The sequence below is a fragment of the Carassius carassius genome, chromosome 7 (genome assembly GCF_963082965.1).
Source record: "Carassius carassius chromosome 7, fCarCar2.1, whole genome shotgun sequence".
NCBI classification, from domain to species: domain Eukaryota; kingdom Metazoa; phylum Chordata; class Actinopteri; order Cypriniformes; family Cyprinidae; genus Carassius; species Carassius carassius.
Window position 1 is genome coordinate 19,420,322 of NC_081761.1, and position 25,169 is coordinate 19,445,490.

At 38.9% G+C, this 25,169-nt stretch overlaps 1 protein-coding gene across 2 annotated transcripts in view; it reads right to left on the reverse strand.

Moving 5' to 3' along the window:
- Positions 1–25,169, reverse strand: part of LOC132143665 (radixin) — a 200,367-nt gene that overhangs the window by 47,699 nt on the left and 127,499 nt on the right. For both annotated transcript variants that reach the window (XM_059554090.1, XM_059554089.1), the window contains exon 6: positions 24,907–25,058. In XM_059554090.1, the coding sequence (XP_059410073.1) occupies positions 24,907–25,058 (152 nt within the window). The remainder of the gene's footprint in view (positions 1–24,906; positions 25,059–25,169) is intronic.

Here is a 25,169-nt window from a genome sequence, read left to right on the forward strand (position 1 = left end):
TTCTTCATATACTATTTTCAGATGAGCAGACCTACTGGCATAAGTATTTAACGAACACATACAAGCGCGCACTTTTGCAGAATTCAATTCAAATAGTCATCAACAGCCATTAGGTAAATTTCCTTTAAGGTAATATTGCGCATCAGAATGGACAAATTAGTTTTTTAAGGGAGAAAAAAAAGAAATTCAAAAAATGCCAGCGAATGAACATGTACAAACTGTGAATAGTCGCAGTATCAGTATTGAAGGAGAAGTGCTGGATTTTCGTTTTTTTTGCCCCGCAACTCACTTGAAGAAGTTCAGGCAAATAGAAACACCATACACTATGTAGCAATCCTTAATTGAAGAAATGTGGCAAAACAAAAACATCTCTGGAGAGAACCTCATATTATTAAATTCAAAAGTGCTTTCCATATTTGGATCAAATTAGGCTACATTTGTGAACGCACATTTTCTAAAATGTTTTGCGTCAGGTCATGCAAGCCTGCATCTTAAAGCCTCTTTCAAACTTTCTGCGTCCGCGAGTCCGCTATGGACCGCTAGGTAGGCGTGACGTAAAAATCGTCATTGGAGAGTGTGTGCCGAGGCTCTGAGCAGACGACCGTGCGGACAGGTGAGCATGGTCTGTAGGCTTCAAAAGCAAAATTGCACATGTGCAGGGAGAGTGAAGAAGCTCATTGCTACTCGAACCTGTGCAATCCGTCAATAAAAGAATATAAAGACAGTCAGATGTGCAATAATTCTGGGCAATTGCAGAGCGGACCATCAGCCTGCGCATTCAGAAGTATAAATTGAAGAAGTCTGCGTCCGCGCTGGCCGTGTCTGCGTCCGGATTGCTCATGCGGAAAGTATAACACAGGCGTTACAATCGCGACTTCTTTGTGTTACTCCTTTCAAGCTGAATCTCACAAAATTGGTCAGCTCCCGACAGCATCAGGTGTTTTATTTATGGGGAGTAGAAATGTTTGGTGAGATAAAATGTGCAGGATAACATTAAACAAATCTCTTCGCCATCGTCACTCTTTATTATTAAGCAGGAGTTTACGTACAGTTAATGCGTGTGCGTGCTCCGCGCTCGTTGTGGTGTGTGTGTGTGTGTGACTGACAGACAGCCTCCGCGGTGCGCATGAGAGATCTCGCAGATCTCACAGACAAACGTCTTAATATAATCGCACATTAGATATGTTTGGTGAGATAAGATGTGCATGATAACATTATTAAGCAAAACTACATAGTACATTATTTTTTTTCTCTTGTTCCAGTACCGAAAGCAGAACCGATAGCGTCAGATCTTACTGATACGGTCTTTCATAATTTAGCCCCGGGGCCAGTTTAATACCGGGTTTCGGTACACATCCCTACTTATACCTGACTTATATTTTTCCTCTCACAAACTCCGATTTATTTTTTAGTGTGTTAAAAAAAAAAAAAAAAAAAAACATGCAGCAAACAGAGAATAGGTGATGAATCCGTTAAAATGCAACTATAGACGACTTATATATTTTTTCCTCTGACAATTTATTTTTTAGCGTGTTTAAAAAATAAAACAGACATGCAGCAAATGAAAATAGGCGATTAATCCGTTAAAATTTTATACTTCAGAGCAGAGCCTGGGCCTAATATAGGCTATCCAGGGTTTTTTTTTTTTTTCATTGCATCTGAAAATGACTTGATCAGCCTCCTGCGATGCTCAGCTGTGGACGATTTAAAAATGTTTGATATAAAGGTTGCTGTCCCATTTTATACAGGAATTGTTCATTTAAAAAAATCTAATTATATTGTTAGTTCTAATTATATTGTTAACACAAGTTCATTTAGGGCTCACCACCTACAGGAGGGACCGTAAGGGGCCGGTGCTTAGACAATCGGGTGGCAGTCGAAGGCGGGGGCCTCGACAGCCCGATCCCTGGACACGGAAACTAGCTCTAGGGACGTGGAACGTCACCTCACTGGCGGGGGTTTCCCGAGATTGTGCGTGAGGTAGAGAGGTTCCGACTAGCGATAGTCGGACTCACCTCTATGCACAGCTTGGGCTCTGGAACCACACTCCTCGAGAGAGGATGGACTCTTCACCACTCTGGAGTTGCCCATGGTGAGAGGCGGCGGGCTGGTGTAGGTTTGCTTATAGCCCCCCAGCTCAGCTGCCATGTGTTGGAGTTTACCCCGGTGAACGAGAGGGTCGCTTCCCTGCGCCTTCGGGTCGGGGATAGGTCTCTCACTGTCGTTTGTGCCTACGGGCCGAACGGCAGTGCAGAGTACCCAGCCTTCTTGGAGTCTCTGGGAGGGGTGCTGGAAAGTGCTCCGACTGGGGACTCCGTCGTTTTACTGGGGGACTTCAACGCCCACGTGGGCAACGACAGTGACACCTGGAGGGGCGTGATTGGGAGGAACAGCCCCCCTGATCTGAACCCGAGCGGTGTTCAGTTATTGGACTTCTGTGCTAGTTACAGCTTGTCCATAACGAACACCATGTTCAAACATAAGGGTGTCCATCAGTACACGTGGCACCAGGACACCCTAGGCCGTAGGTCGATGATCGACTTTGTGGTCGTTTCATCCGACCTCCGGCCGTATGTCTTGGACACTCGGGTGAAGAGAGGGGCGGAGCTGTCAACCGATCACTACCTGGTGGTGAGTTGGATCCGATGGCGGGGGAGGAAGCTGGACAGACTCGGCAGACCCAAACGTACTGTGAGGGTCTGCTGGGAACGTTTGGCCGAGTCTCCTATCAGAGAGATCTTCAACTCCCACCTCCGGCAGAGCTTCGACCGGATCCCGAGGGAGGCTGGAGATATTAAGTCCGAGTGGACCATGTTCTCCACCTCCATTGTCGAAGCGGCCGCTCGGAGCTGTGGCCTTAAGGTTTCCGGTGCCTGTCGAGGCGGCAATCCCCGAACCCGGTGGTGGACACCGGAATTAAGGGATGCCGTCAAGCTGAAGAAGGAGTCCTATCGGGCCTGGTTGGCTTGTGGGACTCCAGAGGCACCTGACAGGTACCGGCAGGCCAAGCGGACTACAGCCCGGGTGGTTGTGGAGGCAAAAACTCGGGCCTGGGAGGAGTTCGGTGAGGCCATGGAGAAGGACTATCGGTCAGCCTCGAAGAGATTCTGGCAAATCGTCCGGCGCCTCAGGAGAGGGAAGCAGTGCCCTACCAACGCTGTTTACAGTAGAGGTGGGGAGCTGTTGACCTCAACTGGGGATGTCGTTGGACGGTGGAAGGAATACTTCGAGGATCTACTCAATCCCGCTGTCACGTCTTCCATTGAGGAAGCAGAGGCTGAGGGCTCAGATGTGGACTCGTGCATCACCCAAGCTGAAGTCACCGAGGTAGTCAAGAAACTCCTCGGTGGCAAGGCACCGGGGGTGGATGAGATCCGCCCTGAGTACCTCAAGTCTCTGGATGTTGTGGGGCTGTCTTGGCTGACACGCCTCTGCAGCATCGCGTGGCAGTCGGGGACGGTGCCTCTGGGATGGCAGACCGGGGTGGTGGTCCCTCTTTTTAAGAAGGGGGACCGGAGGGTGTGTTCCAACTACAGGGGGATCACACTTCTCAGCGTCCCTGGGAAAGTCTATGCCAGGGTACTGGAGAGGAGAATCCGGCCGATAGTAGAACCTCGGATTCATGAGGAACAGTGTGGTTTTCGTCCAGGCCGTGGAACACTGGAGCAGCTCTATACCCTCTACAGGGTGCTGGAGGGTTCATGGGAGTTTGCCCAACCAGTCCACATGTGCTTTGTGGATTTGGAGAAGGCATTCGACTGTGTCTCTCGCGGCGGCCTGTGGAGGGTGCTCCGGGAGTATGGGGTACGGGGCCCTTTGCTAAGGGCTATCCGGTCCCTGTACGACCGGAGCAGGAGCTTGGTTCGTATTGCCAGCCGTAAGTCAGACTTGTTCCCGGTGCGTGTTGGACTCCGGCAGGGCTGCCCTTTGTTGCCGGTTCTGTTCATGATTTTTATGGACAGAATTTCTAGGCGCAGCCAGGGGCCGGAGGGGGTCAGGTTTGGTGACAACACGATTTCTTCTCTGCTCTTTGCGGATGATGTTGTCGTGTTGGCCTCATCAAGCCAGGACCTTCAGCATGCACTGGGACGGTTTGCAGCCGAGTGTGAAGCGGCTGGGATGAGAATCAGCACCTCCAAATCCGAGGCCATGGTCCTCAGTCGGAAAAGGCTGGCTTGCCCACTTCAGGTTGGTGGAGAGTTCCTGCCTCAAGTGGAGGAGTTTAAGTATCTTGGGGTCTTGTTCACGAGTGAGGGAAGGATGGAACGGGAGATTGACAGACGGATCGGTGCAGCTTCTGCAGTAATGCGGTCGATGTACCGGTCTGTCGTGGTGAAGAAAGAGCTGAGCCGCAAGGCAAAGCTCTCGATTTACCGGTCAATCTACGTTCCTACTCTCACCTATGGTCATGAGCTTTGGGTCATGACCGAAAGGACAAGATCCCGGATACAGGTGGCCGAAATGTGCTTTCTCCGCAGGGTGGCTGGGCGATCCCTTAGAGATAGGGTGAGAAGCTCAGTCACCCGGGAGGAGCTCAGAGTAGAGCCGCTGCTCCTCCACATCGAGAGGGGTCAGCTGAGGTGGCTCGGGCATCTGTTCCGGATGCCTCCTGGACGCCTTCCCGGGAAGGTGTTCCGGGCGCGTCCCACTGGGAGGAGACCCCGGGGGAGACCTAGGACACGCTGGAGAGACTATGTCTCCCGGCTGGCCTGGGAACGCCTCGGTGTCCCCCCAGAAGAGCTGGAGGAAGTGTCTAGGGAGAGGGAAGTCTGGGGTTCTCTGCTTAGACTGCTCCCCCCGCGACCCGGCCCCGGATCGAAGATGGATGGATGGAAGTTCATTTAGACTATTTAACATGCACTGTGACATTTTATCCTTTTTTACTTATAAACTCCTTGAGAATTTAAAGTTAGTTTAATAGTATTTAAATTCAAGTTTAAAAATAGGTTTTAACTGCTAAATACCAACAACCATACTGCATGTGAATAAATAAAATGCATACTTTTCATAACATTTCATTATTCATAAAATGCATAACGTTTCTGGTGTTTATTTGTACTTCAATATAATGAGCTCTAAGTTTAATAGACTGGTTCTCTCTCTCTCTCTCTCTCTCTCTCTCTCTCTCTCTATTAAACAGCATTAGCTCAATGAAATACGTCTTCCTTCAGGTAGAATGAATGTTTTCCTGCTTGCTAAATGTTGGTCTCATGATCAATAAGTTGTATTCGCCTCAATCTGAATTAGTAAAATCAAACTGCAGACAGTGAAAATTGAGTATTTTCTGTTTCAGCTGTTTGTTCGCGCTGGTGTCTCGTGCACACAGGGCCGGCACGTGCCTATAGGCGAACTAGGCAGCCGCCTAGGGCGGCAGCTCAGCCAGAGCGGCAAGAAAGAGAGAATGCGAGAGAGAGAGAGAGAGAGAGAGAGAGAGAAAAAATAATTAATTTATTTGTTTGTTTTACATTAGGTTACAGTTATCGCATTTATATCAAAAGCATTTTTTTTACCCACTCCATTAGTATAAATTTAAATTCACTTTAAATTTAGAATAAAAATTCCCGCCCGGCCGCGCTCTATTAGTATATGCGTGCAAAATACTTTAATGTATATTCAAAAATGTCAAAATGAATAAAATTAGGCTATCTGGTCATGAGTAAAAAAGACGACCGCTTTTAAATGAGAAACAATGAGGCTCCTTTTTGAAATTCATCGCCTCCGTTCTGTGAAAGAGCGCTTTTCGCTGCTTCGAGACCATGGGCGCGTATTTGGATTTTAAAATGACATCGCATCTCTCAAAGAAAAGGAGAATACAATAGTTCTTCAGGATTTCTTAAGACTCTTCAGGATTGCTTAAGACTGGAAAAGGCCCTGACTCATGGAGACTCGCGGGACGTTGATGGGCATGAATTGTTCGAAGAGCTGACTGCTTTGGGTAGACGCCTGGTTGCTGGAGCCTGGTTGCTAAACCACTGGATGCGCTTAAATTCATCTGTGAAAAAGGGATGGAATAAATTTTTCCAAAAGTTTTTGTAGCATTGAGAGTGCTTCTCACGGTCACTGTGATCTCTGGAGAATGCAGTTTCTCAAAGCTTAAACTGATTAAAAATAATCTCAAACGTACAAGTTAAACTAGAGGACGCAATCAAAGCGTTTGTCGCTGTGAAAGCCCGACCTGGCTTGTTGTGTGAATGTGTGTTTGTGTGTATCAGTCAAGAAAAAATCGAAACCTCCAGTACTTATGAGCTAAAAAGTTGTGTGCATATGTTTAGTTTTATTCTATAATAATATGAGCTGCAAGAATATAATGAATACAAAGAGTAGTGCTGCTGAGTGCAGGCATGTTTCAGCCCAGTAACACACCGTTCCTCAGAGCCAAAACACAGACCGAATTCTGTTCAGCTGGAAGGGGTTGGGTTTTTGGGGTTAGTTATGTGTGGCTTGTGGGGGTCGATATAAAGGTGTGAATTGCTCTTTCATATGGACAGTGTCTTATGAGGCTTTCAAAGTTGCTGAACCGGTTTATATAGGACTGTTGTTTTGGTTAGACAAAAAAATGGTCTGTCCCTACGTAAGATTTTTCTAGTTCTAGTCGTTCATTTGTTATATTCAACTAATCAGAGGTTTATATAAAATTTACATAATCAAATCTTAATATATTCCGCGCTCAAGCACATCCATTAAGTTTGCCACAAAGTACATGAAGTAGCCTAATAATTGTGAAAAATGAGACATTTTAATTATTTGTTAATAAACAAATGTTTTCTTGTCTGCTGCAAGATGAAATTCACAGTGCTGGCTCTCTCCGACAGAGAAATGCAACATTCGAAGATTGTTAAATGTTGAATATTAATGCGCCCTGTCATTAATGCAAATAAATAATTTTTGCACAAATACTTGCATATGAATATTAATATGAATATGAATAATAATTAATTATTTTTACATGCAATTATCCAAAATGAAACCAAACAAGATTTGTAATGAAGATAAAATAAATAAGAATAAAAGCTGCACATCTACCATCACACCTGCAGTGCAAATCTTGCACATATTTTACACACCTGCATTTAAATGCAGCTGCATTTTTTTTTTCATTAAATAATATGAAAGCAAGTAGGGCTGGGTGATAAATCGATTTTATCAATTAACTCGAATTTGTATTTTACATCGGTTTGTTTGAATGAAAATCGGTTTTCTTTTTAACATCCACCGACGCACCACTCAGGCTCCTGTAGTTCAGAGTGGCTCAACCCTCCCCCGCGCGTCTGAGACAGAGACACGCCGCCGAGCAGAGGATGAGCTGAGCGGTGTGATTCTGACTGGAGCCCGTGATATAACTGCATATTCAGCAAGAATTCATGTTAAACATATTTAGCTATGGCTTGATCAGGTTTTAATGACTGCAATAGTCGAGCGGGATGTTAAAGGCTATATGAGTTTGTCTGTTTCTTTTACTGATTATTTTCGGGTTAAAGCATGATTTAAACAGATAAAGCACATTCACACACAATCGCTTTAGCAATAATGCATTCAAACAAATGTCATCTTACAGTGCTACTACATTATCAGTAGGCTATTTGATTTTGAAATCTTGAAGAAATTAATCGATCTGTTTAGATAAAATAACTGACAAAAATGTACTGTTATTTTCCTCACAAACAAAATTTGCACAGCTGATGGGCTAGTATTAACAAAAAATAAATAATAATAAAAAAATAATATATAATAAATAATAATAATAAATAAAATAAAGGTCTTTCCAGCATTAAGGTAATAACATCACAGTTGTTTTATCATCTTGTCTCAGTTATAAGTTTATAACTATATTAAAACTTGTTTTGAAAAATTTCTTTGTCATTTGAATATTGATTTTAAAATCGATTTAAATCATAAATCAGATTTTTTTTAGGCCATATGCTATTGCCCAGCACTAAAAGCAAGTAAAGAAGGCTCCCTTTAAAATCACTTATGTTGTCAGTTAATGAAGCTCTTTTTTACATCGTGTGTATTTTGTTGATTATAATGAGAGAACTTGAGTTTAATCGTGAGGACAGTTTATTAATCCTTCCATTTATTAGAGTTTCAAAGATTTAATCGTGCAGGTTTAATTTTATTCGTTTCTTGTTTTAGGCTAATTAGGCCTAAATAATGGGAACGAAATTATACAGTGCTTCATGTTTAAACATGCAACAATTTCTTAATCAGTTTACAGACAAATGTTTTTTCCCCAATAAGTTAAAGGACAGGTAACAAATAACAAAAATGCATGTTGTTTTATTAAAGGAAAAAATATATTTATATTGAAAATATAAATTAAAATATAGCCATAGGCTAAAATAGGCTACCACTTTTAATGCTCCGATGCAAAGTAAACCACAATTTCTTTTGAATAATATAACGCATAATTAATATAATATAAATAATACTGCACACCTTTTAAATGTGTCAAATCTAAAATATGGTTAAATACCATGTAGATTAGAGAAAATATAATCACAGGTTCAGGCACAGGCTTGACATTTATCCTGCTTGAATTCATTCTAAGAAATGCACATAACTTCATAATTATCAAACTTTCGTCTGTGGATATTAAATATTTTAACTACAGTGTTTTTCTTTCATTTTCCCTGACTGAAGCCATCAAATGTAACACATCAGTGAGGCAAAACTGACGTCTATTAGCGAAAATGTGCTTTGATGCGCTTTTGTTAGCGGTATGTGCGGCGGTAGAAAGGGCCTTTTGGATGTCTACTTAGTGTATATATATATAGGCAGGGACGTGCACAGACATTTTGAGGGGCAGGGGCTCAAGTGAAATAAAGGGCACTTCTCATAATTAGGTTTTTTTTTTTTTTTTTTAAACAAAAAAGTATATATATATATATATATATATATATATATATATATGTATATATATATATATATATATATATATATATATATATATATATATATATATATATATATATATATATATATATATATTCACGCAACTCTGACTTCCTTTTAAAAAAATAATTTAAAAAGTTAATTAATTTTATCTTCCTCAAACTCACGCAATTGTTTCATTTTCAAAAGATGTCTACAAAATAATCAGTTCACAGAAACCTTGGTCTCCTTAGTATTCACTAGGTTTATAGAGCAGCAAAGGAAACCATTCCACAATGTGCATGTTTTGAAAACATTTTCTATGCTACTAGTTTCAAGTCTATATGAAGAGTTCAGATCCTCTAAGTGCCATCTGAAATTTCCTTATGAGCTTTTTTTTTCAAGCTCGTATTTAAGTTCAGTAATTTAACTTAAATGACAATTATTAGGTAATTTTCATTGCCAGTAATGTGAAATAAGTGAACATAAACATACAAGCTTGATAAAAATGATCATTATTGAAGGAAATTTCAGATGGCACTTAGAGGATTTTTCATCTGAACTCTTCATATTTAGAATAACCTAAATAACTGCATCAAACAGAGGGGCGTGTTTTACTAATAATTTGTTTATTTTTGCACAAGGCACTACATCGTTTTAATTATTTTGGTGTTATCAGAATACATAACACTTTAAAATTAAATTTACCAAAATAATTGAGTAAAAATTCATTAAAAGCCAATGTCATGTATGTATTTGTGGTAGTATGGAATACTATTTTATAAAGGTTTCGAGGAAATAAAAAAGTTAAATTACTTAAATAGTTAATTTATAAATATTGTTATTTTTAAAGTTTAATGTTAACTTATTTCTACTCAGTTTTATTTATTAATGTACCAGATGCAGTTACTCAGATTTACTACATTTTTTAGAGTGTATCCTCCATCTGTTTGCATCTGTAGATTTATTCTAAATTCACCAATTTAGATTTCTAAATTTCAGGGGGAAAGACTCTTGATGTAAGTCAATAACTGGGGACGTTCTGTATGCAAATTAGGCATCAACTAGTTAAAATGCGCACATTTGCATCTAATTGACAGGGAAATGCAGGTAAATAGGATAAACAAAATAACTAAAGCATATCACCTGGTGGTGATATATGCTTATTTTATTAACTTATTTTATTACATGGCTTGGTTGAATTCCAATGTAGAATGCGGTCTGTTATAACCAACAGACCACTGTGCGGAGTATAACAGACCGTTGCCATGAAAAACAGAGCGTTGCTATGGACTCACAGGACTCTAACCGTAGAGACGGAGCGGACTATTTTCTTTAGCGGAAGCAATACAATCGGGTTTAACAATCGGGGGAGAGGGAGCGCTTCAGATCTCCTGACCTGATATTTAGATACTATATTTCAATAAATATATTTGTTTGACAGGGAAGCTGTGTGCAAACAGAAATATATATTATTTTTCAAAAATAAAAAAAAGCATCCCAGAAAAAAGGGCACTTTCTCTCCAGGAATATAAAGGGCAGGTGCTCAAGCCCCCTTTCATGTCTATGTGTGCACGTGCCTGTATATAGGAACACACACACGGCTTAGAACATTTAATATTTTTATTCTGGTTTGTTTATATACCTAGTAATGACTGTTTAATGACAATAGCATGCAGTAAGACTTTGTGTATCTTTGTGTAAGGTCTTTCTTTTAAATTTTTACTTTAGCCTAAGACTATCCCACGTTTTTAAATTAACTCTTACTTTAAATTTTATAATGGTTTTTAAGGATGTTAAAATGTTATAATATAATGCTATTGATGTTTTACTTGTCCTTTCATCTTCGTTTACAAACCATCATTTTATTATTACAGTCAGTTCAAAATTCGTCCCTTTGCGCCACCTGGCGGTAGTTAAGCATATTATTTTAACACGCGACTGAATTCAATTAATGCCGCGGCACCGCCACGTCCTCCTACTTAGCTTGTCCTCCTACTGTAGCATGTGAATTAATAAAAATGCATAATTTTCAATGAAAGAACACTTAGAGAGTGTAGGTTGCTTCTGGTGTTTGGCTTTGTACTTTTTGTACTAATATAATGAGGTCCAAGTTTAAGAATAGCTTTTTTTTTCTCTCAATGTATTCTCTCTCTCTCTCTCTGTCTCTCTATTTAATAGAATTAATTCAACGGAGGTCTTACGGGTTTGGAACGATATAAAGGTGAGTCATTAATGACATGAGTCATTAATTAATTTCATTTTTGGGTGAACTAACCCTTTAATATAAATGTGTGTATTCTGCAGTACGCTGGTTTGTTACACCATTTTTTTTTCTTTTAGATAGAGGGTGTCCATTTTACACTAAGCAACCAGTAGCGACTGAATTCAGTCCAGTTGGAGGAGGTTGGGGTTTTGGGGGTAGTTCTGTATAGCTTGAAAAATAAAGGTGTGAATCCCTTGCTTCATATGGACAGTGTCTGATGAGGGTTTCAAACAGAGCAGGTTTAGGTTTAAGTTTTGGCTTTTGCAATTTTTGCAACTGCATAGGCCTATAGAGTAGGGCTGCACGGTATTGGGAAAAAAGACATTGTGATATTTTTTTTTTCTGCAATATATATTGCGATATGAAATGTAATTAATTTTTTCTTACAAACAAAAATGGGGTGAGCACACTTACATTCTCATTTTAAATGAGAACATGAGAGTATTATTTAAATTAGAGTAAATTATTTGTTTGTAACCTTACGATATGGTTTGAATTGTTAATATATTAACTAACATGAAATTACCACGAGCAATACTTTTGTTACTATATTTATTGATCTTTGTTTATCTTAGTTTATAAAAACACAGCTGTTCACAGCTGCTCACAGTGCATTAACTATGTTAACAAATACTGTACAAATTTTGATCTCAACAATGAAGGCTATAGCCTAAATGTTGAAATTAACAATGTTGTAGAAGTGCATTTTAGTAATAGTACATTTTAAATAATGTAGTTAAATAGTTTAATAAATAGAAAATTATTGTAAAGTGTTACAGATTTTTTTTTATACACCAATTCAGACGTCTCGTGAGTTCAGTGTTGGACAGGTCAGTTGTTTAAACCATTCATTAAACTGAATCGGTTCAAAGAAATCATTAGATCGCGAATCAGAAGTGTAGCCTACAGCACGCGTTGTGTAATTATCTCTGCAGTTTAGGATATCGCAGAAGATTTGACAACACAGAAAACCTATTCATCACTGGAAAGTTTTTTTGTTTTTTTTCCGACACCATCATGTCAATTGATTTTGATTAATATGCGCGAGGGAGAGAGAGCAAGACAGCGCTCGTGTTGTTTGAAGACGATGAAGGTGAGCGCGCGCACGGCCGGGGCTCTCTCTCTCGCTCTCGCTCTCTCTCTCTCTATCGTTGCTCGTTCTTATATGCGCCCTGTTAAACTGACAGGACCTGAAAAACCCGTGCAAATGATAAACTTTCACTCTATGATGGTTAAGCTGTGCAATTAATCTGCGAATCACATTCGACAAGGGCCGGGGAGCAGCTGGCCCGTACAGTTAATGAATAACGGATCAACTACGACAGCCTACATTGCACACCCTGTGACGTGACTATCGTGAATTCGTACGTCGCGATATTGATGCTTAAACGGCAAATCATGCAGCCCTACTATAGAGTATTACATACAATATAATATGGTTTGTTTTTTCTCAGGAGAGATGAGGCAGTTCTGAGAGAGAGACAAAGAAACTGGTGAAAGAGATGTGCATCTGCCAAAGAGACAAAAACTTTTGTTCTTAATGTATAGCATATGCAGCTTTATACTATTTAGTACGCGGCAACGCTGCAATACAAATGTAAAAATATATTACAGTAATAAGAAAATGTCTAATTATTTTAACAGACCGGTCTGAAAGCATAATTTGCACGTATAAAATGCTTTTAAAACTTTAACAGAGTCGTCTAGAGGGTATTTAATTGGTCTGCCCCCCACATAAGATTTTTCTAGTTACTAGTAGTCATTCATTTGTCATTATTCAACTAATTGCACATTTATATTAAATTAACAGTCTAATCCACAATGAGCAATGAGAATAAATTACGTGCTCAAGCACATGCATTAAGTTTGTCACAAAGCACAGACAGAAGTAGCCTAATAATTGTGAAAAAGGAGACATTTTAATTATTTATTAATAAACTAATGTTTTCTTGACGGCTGCAAGATGAAATTCATGATACTGACTCTCATCTCCACAGGATGTGCATAATCAGGGAGTAGCCTGTCTTTCGTTTTGAATTGGTTAGTTTAAAACTAGACATTTCAAGCTTTCTTTCTAGATTCATTCTATATATTTTCTTTCTAGATATATTTTCTCATTTATGTAAGGCAACCCAATTTTAAGTGAAATCAGTTTAAAAAATTAAAATAAAAATGATCGCGAGGGCGCCTCCCTGACATGCATGCTCATTAATAATTTTCCACACAAACACTCGAATATGAATAGTAATAGAACACATTTATTTTAGGGTACAGTATGGGATACGGATTTATTATGGGATATTATGGGATTTTTTTATGGGATATGGGTATGGGATTTATTACAAATAAATCTACACAAGTCTACAACAGAGACCTATGCAGTTATAACCTGTAAATTAAAGGCTATTTGACATTTTAAAATGATCTAATGGCTGATGCTGCTCCAATTCGTTGATTTTGATTGTCTTAATAAATCTGTTTTAAATTAACTAATAAAGATAAAAAGCAGGTTAAAGGGATAGTTCACCCAAAAATGAAAATCATGTCATTAATAACTCACCCTCATGTCGTTCCAAACCAGTAAGACCTCCATTTATCTTCGGAACACAGTTTAAGATATTTTAGATTTAGTCTGAGAGCTCTCAGTCCCTCCATTGAAACTGTGTGTACGGTATACTGTCCATGTTCAGAAAGGTAAGAAAAACATCATCAAAGTAGTCCATGTGACATCAGAGGGTCAGTTAGAATTTTTTGAAGCATCGAAAATACATTTTGGTCCAAAAATAGCAAAAACTATGACTTTATTCAGCATTGTCTTCTCTTCCGTGTCTGTTGTAAGACATACAAAGCAGTTTGTTATATCCGGTTCGTGAATGAATCATTTGATGTAACCGGATGTTTTTGAAACAGTTCACCAAATCGAACTGAATCGTTTTAAACGGTTCGCGTCTCCAATACGCATTAATCCACAAATGACTTAACCTGTTAACTTGTTTAATGTGGCTGACACTCCCTCTGAGATAAAACAAACCAATATCCCAGAGTAATTCATGTACTCAAACAGTACACTGATTGAACTGCTGTGAAGAGAGAGATGAACACCGAGCCGAGCCAGATAATGACTCGTTCACGAGTCAAGATCCGTTTGCATTGGTTTTCGGATCACCAGTAGTTCTTTCTGACAGTGCGATTCAATAAACCAGTTGAAGAAAACGGTTCACCGGTTCTTTTGCGCTCGACATAATGGCGTCATTGGCGATGATTGCAAGCCTTCGGTTTACTTGGGCTCATAACATTAGCACAGAATCAGTTCAGAATCAATCACCAAAAGAATCAGTTCAGTTCAGACGTTCTGTGTGTCGGTTTGCCTCACGCTGAATCACACATGCGCAGTATCATCAGCTCCTCGGTTCTCGAATCGGACACGTCTGACAGAAACGGTTCTTGACTCGTGAACAACAATGTCACTAGACATTAAGAAATCATGTTCATTTCAAATACTTATATCACTGACAACAGTAGTCCGGCCAGGATATTGTCATTTAAAAAGTGGACTTGCAGCCCTCAACTGATGTTGATGTTGTCATTTTGTGTTTTGGCCTGACGCGCCTCCCTCCACCTATCTACCAATCACGAAGTCAGTAGTGTTTCGGGATCCGTGTTGCCAGCTTTGCTGTAACCTACCCTAACTCCAGTCGGATAAAAATGTCTAATGTTACTAAATCAAAAAGACCTCGTTATAATTCAGAAATTCATTGTGACAAAGTCTGAAATAAAACCAGAATTTGAATTGGAGATGCTTTTGAATGATGGAGACGGCTGAAAACGGAGAAGAATTTGAACACAGACGCCAACGTAGCTAATTTTCTCCTGGACAGGTAAGATTCTTCTATGCTTGGCTAACTTGTGCTTGATGTCAATGGACATTTCATATATTCATGACAGTCGAACAAAGTTATGAATGTTTGTGCAAAGTAACATAACGTTAGCTCACATGGACGTATGCTAACATTAGCAATGCATTATAGGAGCCCGTTTCTCTGTCATTATGCTGAGACTAGTGTTGCACGGTGCACCGATACTTCAAAAGTATCGCGATTCTCGGAAATTAAAAACGTCACGATTCCTAAATTTATTAGTATCGATACTTCAAAGAATGACTGCGTTCCAGATTTGTAAGAGACGTATTTCATGTTGGTGTGTGCAACGCACGCTTTTTCAGTGCCTCCCTATGGACGTCTGTTTTTTCTCCTCATGCAAGCAGCAAAAAAGCACTACAGCGATTTGTTTGGTCAGACAGTTCATATATAATATTCACATTAATCGGGGATTAAACGTGGAGTTATGTTCTGTATGCTAAATATGAGTGTATCTGTACAGCACCTATAACTGCGCTTTTATCTGCTGATTGCTGATCGAGATTTACATGCTTGGCTCACTGACCCTGTATACTCATTCATTTCATTCACGAAAGAGATGTATCAGTTCATTCAACTCATTCTCGAATGAGAAGATCTCTCGATCTAGTTCAGTGAAGGGCTTATGGGTTTATTACATTCAACAAATCACATGCTCCGTCACATCTTGAGTAACTCTTTGACAGGATGAAACAGTTCACAGAGCTGTTCACGAGCTGCGCATGCGCTGCTAATAGCGCCGAGCTCGCGCGCTGCTGTGGAGGGAGGAACTTCAGTGAACAAGAAATATGAGTCTAGTAGCAACGTATCTTCGGTGATGTCCCCGATGCGCGGGTCGGGGTGGGTAAAGAAATTTTACTTTATTTGCGGGCTGGGGCGGGCCAAATAATTTCATAAAAGTGGGACCTGTGGGTTGGAAAAAAAACCCGACCCGCGCATTACTAGGCTGCATGTGCGAGCACAAGTGATACTGTGGCCGCCGGTCCACAAAAAAAGATGACGCTCACTAAAGATGACGCTCAAAACCTGTTAACCTGCACCAGAACGCCCTCGTCCTCAAAGCCTCTCCACTCGCACGTGTCAGTGATTATGAATAGATTAAATGAAACAGGAAAAATTTAATCTTGACAAACTATGTATCATTATAAAGATCTAAGCCTCAAGCATCGACGACAGATCGCTGTTTTTCAATGGAAAGCTTATAAAGACTGTATTTGCTACATTTGTGTAACCAGTACACATAAAAAAAAATAAGCAATGAAAACGCTGTACATACCAGATCCGTCTTAATAACGAGTCATAAACACATCCACAGCTGTAAATCCCGGTTTAGTTAGGAAGGTAAGGGTCCACTGAACGACATCTCATGAAGCACGTTTAGTCCAACGAAGCAATAACGTTGTAATTTGGATCATAATTCCTTAGTTTATATTTCATTTCTTCAGCGACAGAATTGTTTGCGTCCGTTATGGAATAACTCACGGTCGGAAACTGCGTCTTGGTTGTAAAAACACGGCATGGTTTTGCAGCGTACAGTGTCACAAACAGAATGAGGCAATCCACTGGAAAAAAGAATGAATGAAAAATAGGCAGAAGATAGTTTATTTGAATTTGGCGCTCTCTCCTGAGAGCTGTTGACGCGCTCTGACGCACCTGTCAGCTGATGGAGGCGGAACTTACAGCGATCGCATTTTCCTTTCTTTCTTTTAATTTTAGACAGTTTTTATATATGTGAGAGTGTGTTTTATGTTGAATGTGAATGTATCTGCATGATTACCATCTGTTTGAGTGCAAATCAGCCCAAATCAGCTCGCTATTACTGAATGATCACGGCTATCAAAGTGAACGCGTCTATATGAATAGAGAGAGTGGATTATTTACTTTGGCACATTTGTGTTATTACCATCTGTATAAGTGGCCATCAGCACATCAGCACTTATTTGCATCGTAATTCATTGTAACATATGCATCTCTAGCAATCACAGGATGTTCTATATTGGCAAACAAAGTTAAATCTTTTTTTTATTTTTCTTATTATTCTTATTTTTTTACTCAAATTATTCTTATTGTATTTTTCTAGTGCTCAAATAAATCATTTATATGATGTCTAAGTTTCTGTCTAGTGTTTTATAATTGAAAAAAACTATGCAGTGGTATGTTTACTGACTAAATAGTTTGTAGAAGCCTTCAATACTATTGGGAAATATATTTTCTTATATTTGGGGGGTGGGGGGTGTAGACAGTCTCATAAAAATATTTGCAGGAGTCTCATTTTTCATGATATTTTATTCAGATTTGAAATAGAAACTCATGAGACATGTGGCTTTCAACCCATTACTTTTCTAGATTGCTCCAGGACTCATTTCATGTATTTTTATATCAAATAAAAAAATATTTAAGAGTGGTAAACAAAATTCAAGGCACTTCAGTGTCTATAACTTTTAAGATTTTTGAGCATTATCAAATCTGGTTAATAAAAAGTGAAGCCCAAAGGGTCTTCTTTCTAAAGACACCACACTTATGTTTGTAACACACTGAAGTAGGAAACTATTACAATTATAAGTTAGTTAGAGCACTTTCAGCTGTGAGTCCCATAATGGGGGGTGCTGGCTAACAGGTTAAAGCTCACTGGCTGAGTTTTCTCCTCTGAAAGAAAAGGTTGCACAACTGACAGAATAAGTTACAATATCTGAGATATTGCTGCTAATTTTTATTATTATTATTATTTGAATGCCATTGCTTAAATTGATATTATTTATCTTTTGACATTTAATCTTCTGACTTCATTGTTTAATATAATAGCTGTTCATATTTTTATTCAAAGTTCAGAATCAAGATAAATTACTCTTATGTTTCTTATGATATTTTTGATATGATATATGATAATTTTAGACAGTTTTTATATATGTGAGAGTGTGTTTTATGTTGAATGTGAATGTATCTGCATGATTACCATCTGTTTGAGTGCAAATCAGCCCAAATCAGCTCGCTATTACTGAATGATCACGGCTATCAAAGTGAACGCGTCTATATGAATAGAGAGAGTGGATTATTTACTTTGGCACATTTGTGTTATTACCATCTGTATAAGTGGCCATCAGCACATCAGCACTTATTTGCATCGTAATTCATTGTAACATATGCATCTCTAGCAATCACAGGATGTTCTATATTGGCAAACAAAGTTAAATCTTTTTTTTTATTTTTCTTATTATTCTTATTTTTTTACTCAAATTATTCTTATTGTATTTTTCTAGTGCTCAAATAAATCATTTATATGATGTCTAAGTTTCTGTCTAGTGTTTTATAATTGAAAAAAACTATGCAGTGGTATGTTTACTGACTAAATAGTTTGTAGAAGCCTTCAATACTATTGGGAAATATATTTTCTTATATTTGGGGGGTGGGGGGTGTAGACAGTCTCATAAAAATATTTGCAGGAGTCTCATTTTTCATGATATTTTATTCAGATTTGAAATAGAAACTCATGAGACATGTGGCTTTCAACCCATTACTTTTCTAGATTGCTCCAGGACTCATTTCATGTATTTTTATATCAAATAAAAAAATATTTAAGAGTGGTAAACAAAATTCAAGGCACTTCAGTGTCTATAACTTTTAAGATTTTTGAGCATTATCAAATCTGGTTAATAAAAAGTGAAGCCCAAAGGGTCTTCTTTCTAAAGACACCACACTTATGTTTGTAACACACTGAAGTAGGAAACTATTACAATTATAAGTTAGTTAGAGCACTTTCAGCTGTGAGTCCCATAATGGGGGGTGCTGGCTAACAGGTTAAAGCTCACTGGCTGAGTTTTCTCCTCTGAAAGAAAAGGTTGCACAACTGACAGAATAAGTTACAATATCTGAGATATTGCTGCTAATTTTTATTATTATTATTATTTGAATGCCATTGCTTAAATTGATATTATTTATCTTTTGACATTTAATCTTCTGACTTCATTGTTTAATATAATAGCTGTTCATATTTTTATTCAAAGTTCAGAATCAAGATAAATTTATTACTCTTATGTTTCTTATGATAACTGAGATAATGCTGCTAAATTTATTCTTTCTTTACCTTGAATGTCATTGCTCTATTTTATTTTTTATATTTTGATATTTCATATTTTGTTCAAATGTTTAATATATCTGCTGTTCATATGTTCATTTATTAGTGAGTTATATGATTAGAATGTTGTCCCGGTTTTCAAATAAAGCACAGCAATGATATTTGCGTGTATTTTCCCTTTTCAGGAAAAGTATCGAAAAAGTATCGAAATCGCAATTCTTGGCTAGGTATTAGTATCGAAACAATAATTTTGGTATTGTGACAACACTAGCTGAGACGCTGAGGAAAACAACATTAGCACGCCCATTATGGCAATTTGAAACGTAATTGAGACAGTGCTAGTGACAGCCTAATGTTACCTCAGTAAAAATGATTCGTCATTTGTTCTTCACGTATATCGTGGACTAAGTTACACATGCTGCAAGTTGACCAGTATGACCATTGCTAATGTAATTTAGTTACTCTAACAATATTTTCTGATGGAACTGATGACAGATACATAACGTTACAAGTTAGACTAACAGCTACTGTTCTGTCCGTCACGTACGAGCATACATCTTTACGATTATACTGTCACATACGAGCATAAATCTTTACGATTATACTGTCACATACGAGCATACATCTTTACGATTATACTGTCACATACGAGCATACATCTTTACGATTATACTTTTACATACGAGCATACATCTTTACGATTATACTGTCACATACGAGCATACATCTTTACGATTATACTGTCACATACGAGCATAAATCTTTACTATTATAGTTAACTAATGACAATTAGTACATTTTTTAAATACATATCAAAATATCTCTCATGAAGCATATACATAATTAACAGAAAAAAAAATTACTGTGTACGTCTGTTCGTCACTTGCCATTGGAAGCTCATTGAAGCAGCCTACGTTTCTGCTGAATCCTGCAGCTTATCTGGCAACCTCGAGTCAGGGGGTAGGGGGAGGGGATACACCGCTCTACAGTATTTTTATAGTGATTGCAGTACCAGTTTTGGCCACAATCCTACATACGGCTCCTTTAAGTTCAATATTATTGTACAAATAATTATAAAATGCTACAGACTACAAATAAGATTGTAGTTTCACATTTTGCATATGCATTACAGAGTTAATTATTTTTACATGCAATGATATAAAATAAAACCAAAAAAGATTTGTAATGAATAAAAAATATGTAGACAAATAAGAATAAATGTTGTGCGTCGCACTCATCATCATCAATCTTGCACTCTAATATTTTAAGGAATAGAATACACTCCTGCATTTAAATGCAGCTGCAATTTTTATTGTATGAAAGCAAGTAAAGAAGGCTCCCTTTAAAATCACAGAGGTTGTATATTAATGAAACTCTTTTTTTACATATTGTGCACTTTGTTGATTATAATGAGAGAACTTGAGTTTAAATGTGAGGATGTTTTGTTAAACGATTCTTTTCAGTTTCAACGATTTAGCTAAATCGTGTCCAGGTTTAATTTATTCATTGCTTGTTTTAGTTTGGCTTAAATAATGGGAGCAAAATTATTCAGTGCCTCACGTTTTACTAAAATAATGAAAATAATGGATAAAACATGCAACAATTTCAAAACGGTCAAAAGCTGCAAATGCACTTTGCTGCCGCGGCAGAGGCAATGGTAGAAAGCACACTCTGGTTGGCCACCTAATGTACTGAGTATACAATCAGTGTATCCCTTAATGCCTGATCCAATATTGTGCATGCTACTCTGTGTTATAGTTAAGCCCCACAAAAGGCACAAAACAATATAAAGCACCATACAGTTTTCGTGCAGATATTTAAGCAGTTAAATTAAAGTTCACACAAACTCTTCTTTTCGCTACAGCTGTCAGTAATTCTCCATTCAGCATTCAAATCTCGGTCACATTCAGTTACGACAGTCAGCATGGTAAAACATTCTCCAAGATCATTCAGTGTTCCTACTGTTATACTTGATTTGTAGATTAAGATCTATGGTTTTGCATAAAGGGACTTTATCTTGCTGAAGTTTATCGCTGTTTTTCAACCATGTTACTTGCTACTGGATGTCTGTTCACAACACAGGAGTACAAAAGTCTATGAATTGTTCTTCACACGCAGAGTAACTGAAATTTAAAACTGTTATCTAGTTATCTAGGCTCAATAAAATTGCATAGATTTAATACACTACGCATCAATATCGCTTCCATTTATGCTATGAACCTTTCACTGTGAAGAGCTAAACACTGTGACTCAATGTTGCTTTAAATCATTCACATTGCGTGCATCATTCTGTGCACGGGATGTGCATTAGCTATTTGCGTTGCTCTGTATTAGAGCCTTTAATATTATAATTAGGGCTGTCAATCGATTAAAATATTTAATCGCGATTAATCGCATGATTGTCATGAGTTAACTCGCGATTAATCGCACATTTGTATCAGTTCTAAATGTACCTTAAATTAATACTTTTCAAGTTTTGAATACATTAATCAACATGGGAGTGGACAAATAGACGCTTTATGCAAATGCATGTTTATTATTAGTGAAACCATACTTAACATAGGATGAAGACTGGACATCTATCAAAGGGACCATAGTATCAAAAGTCATATGTTTATCAAAGAACTTGTTCATGTCTATTATACACATGAAAAAACAACAACATAGAAATAAACGGTTCCCATTACTTCTCTTTCTTTACTCAATTTACTTACACAAACCTATTTACATTTTTGCACGATAGGGCAGCTCACTTCTTGTAAACATGCTAACCTAAATGTACATTTATTATTACTGAAATCACCCTAAACAGAGCATAAAGAACATTGACATGTTTTACAAAGAACGTGTTCATGTCTATCAAACAGGTGGGAAAAAGAATATAAAAAACCCACAGGTTCCTCACAGATTATTTCTCTTTCTTTGCACTGAGCCAGTTGCTCAAACAGACGAGCCTGTTTACATTTTCAGATGACAGGGCAGCTCGCTTTTTCTGAACAACATGTCCTGAGAGTGAAAACAATCTTTCACAAGGTACGGATGTGGCAGGTGTTGATAAGTATATGCGTGCAAGGTAGGCCATCTCACTGTGTGCCCCTTCATGATTGGACCACCACTGCAGGGGACAGTCCTCTATGCCAATAGAGGGCTCTGCCTTGTAGCGCTCCACACATTTCTCAATACAGTCCTCTTCATCATCATCAGATGAAGATTCTGGCACAGACATGAGACATGTTATCTTCTTAGGTGGTTCAGTTGTCACTGGTTTATCTGGCTGTGCAAGCCCCTCCCTCTGGAGCAAGGCACAGACTGAACTCCACACCTCAGCTCTGTCAGCCCTGCTCAGACATTTGAGGTCCTTAAACCTAGGGTCCAGTGCTGATGCAACCCTCAGCCATGTGGTGTTGGTTTTTTCCTTCCGTTTGTCCATGTCAGTTGTGAAAGTTTCCTTAAACTTAATCATGTAGGCTGGGTCATCTTCTGAGACCTCCATCACACGTGATAGATGACACAACGCGGGCAGCACAACTGAGCAAGAAACAAATTTCTCTCCTCCTAAAAGTTCACTCACATACCTGGAATAATAGAGAAAAGCACTTTAGTTAGACATAATGAATCTCTCACTCACTTTCAATCTCTCACTCTTAACACACGCGCACGCGCACGCGCACGCGCACACACACACACACACACACACACACACACACACACACACACACACACAAACCTAACCATCACAGAAAACTTTCTGCATTTTTACATTTTCAATACAACTCATTCTGTATGATTTATAAGCTGTTTAACTGGACCAACAAATGTCCCCACAAAAACAAGGATTTCAGACATTTCTATTATATTTTGTCCCCATACTGTATACACACACACACACACACACACATCAGAACATAAATCCACTCTATTATAAATGACACACACACACACACACACACACACACAGTCAAGACACATCAGAACAACATAAATCCACTCTATATATAACATAAATCCACTCTATCTACATTATAAAAATGTTACACACACACACACACACACAGACGTCCCCACTTTTGACACAACCTTACTTTGACTGAGAGACAAATATAATAATAATAAGAGTATCAATAAATTACCTGCAGTGTTCCAGCACAGTCTCCAACCTCTTCAGTTTATCAAATTCAGCTGCAGTTGGCATGTTGATGTTGCCTGCATGTAGGGCCAGTGCATCTCTCAATGGTTCTTGATTTCTCTGAACACGCTTTATCATTTCTAGGGTGCTGTTCCACCTAGTAGACACCTCCTGTACGAGTGACTCTTTCTTTTGAAGATGTTTGACTTGCTGCTGTTCAAGCTCGGCTGCGTTAGCAGGGCTATGCTTGAAATGACCCACTAACTTCCTGCATTTTGCCAAGGCGCCATCAAACGGGCTGTTTTGGAGAGAAACTGTGATGGCTCGGTGGAGGCTGTGTGCAATGCAAGGCATATGCTCGAACGGGAGCTGCCTGGCCGCTGCAATCATGTTGCGTGCACTATCAGTGGTCACTATTTTAATTTTGAGTTCAATGTTCCACTGTCTGGCTACTTGAAGAAAGTGCTCAGCGCAAACGTCAGCATAGTGTCTATCTTCTGTCTTCATAACGGTCAAAGCGTGAGACTGAAGTTTCCAGTGCGCGTCAAAATAATGTGCTGTGACGCCTAGGTAGCTATGGTTACTGAGGGAAGTCCAATAATCTCCGGTGAGCGCAACCGTGTTTGTCTGTCTCAATGCCTCCTGAACTTTAGCTTTCTCCTCTTCATATAAGTTGTGAATCTTGGTTGTAATGGTGGCTCTTGAAGGTAGTTCGTATGTAGAATCGTTAGATGCGATGCGAATAATTTCAAGTAGACCCTCGTCCTCGACCACATTAACTGGTCTACATGCTGTAGCCACCCATTTAGCTATAGTTGAGGTGAGTCTATTAGTTGTGGACTTATCCATCGATCTCCGCTGCAAACTTTGATCCATTGTGGTCTGCCTTTGACGAGGGGGAGGGGGGCTCTCCGTGTCAGTTGTATGCTTCGCCATCAAGTGATATTTTAAACTCGACGTGCTGCGGTGATAACTTAATTCACATCGACAATAAATGCAGATAACTTTTGTCTTGTCGACAGAACCATCAGACCTCGTTTTGTATATAAATTTTCCGTTCAGAAGACCCCTTTCTTTTTCCATTTCTGTTTGCTGCTGCATCTCTATCTCTCCAACTACGGGCTAGGCCACGGGTCAAACAGGTGATGCGCGCTGCGTTAATCGTGCGTTAAAAAAATTAGCGCCGTTAAAATGAATTTGAGTTAATGCGTTATTAACGCGCTAATTTTGACAGCACTAATTATAATACTTGATTGATATTGTCTGAATTTTCGCTGCTTGTTCAGCTGCTAAAAAAAGCTTTGGTTGACACATGGCCTAAGAGCATGCAAAGCATCTCTGAGAAGCCTCTTTATAAGCATTCTTGATTTTTTTCTGAATATTAGAAAAAGAATCTGCAGAAACTAGTCAACCTCAATAATGAATAAGTCAAGTATCTTGACCAACCCTTATCATATTCCACTGTTTCAACTGTCTGTAAAACACAGTGCATTGCAAGGTGATTCAACAAGAGGTTATTAAAGGCTTGCCAAGGCACAGGCACATTTAATTATAGCATGCAATGACGCACTGGTTCCCTGAGTACTGAAGCATGGGGGGTGGGGGATGGGTGGAACCCAACTTGTGTATTACTGTGTTAAGAAGACAGGCTTACCTCTGTGGTAGCAGCCTGTCATTGGTGAGGTAACCAGGCTTGTGGATGTCTCTGTTGTAGTCAGCGTACTTGGCCTGAACAGAGTAAGATGCCAGTAGGACGGCTGTCTCCGGAGGGCAGTAAATCTCATCATTCAAAATGGCTTCCTTCACCTAGACAGTACAAACAGTTTAATTATGCCATATTTAATCTGGGCCCGTTTCCTCTTTTGAGATTTAATCATCTAGAACTGACATATCAACACGATCCTGGATTGTTGCATT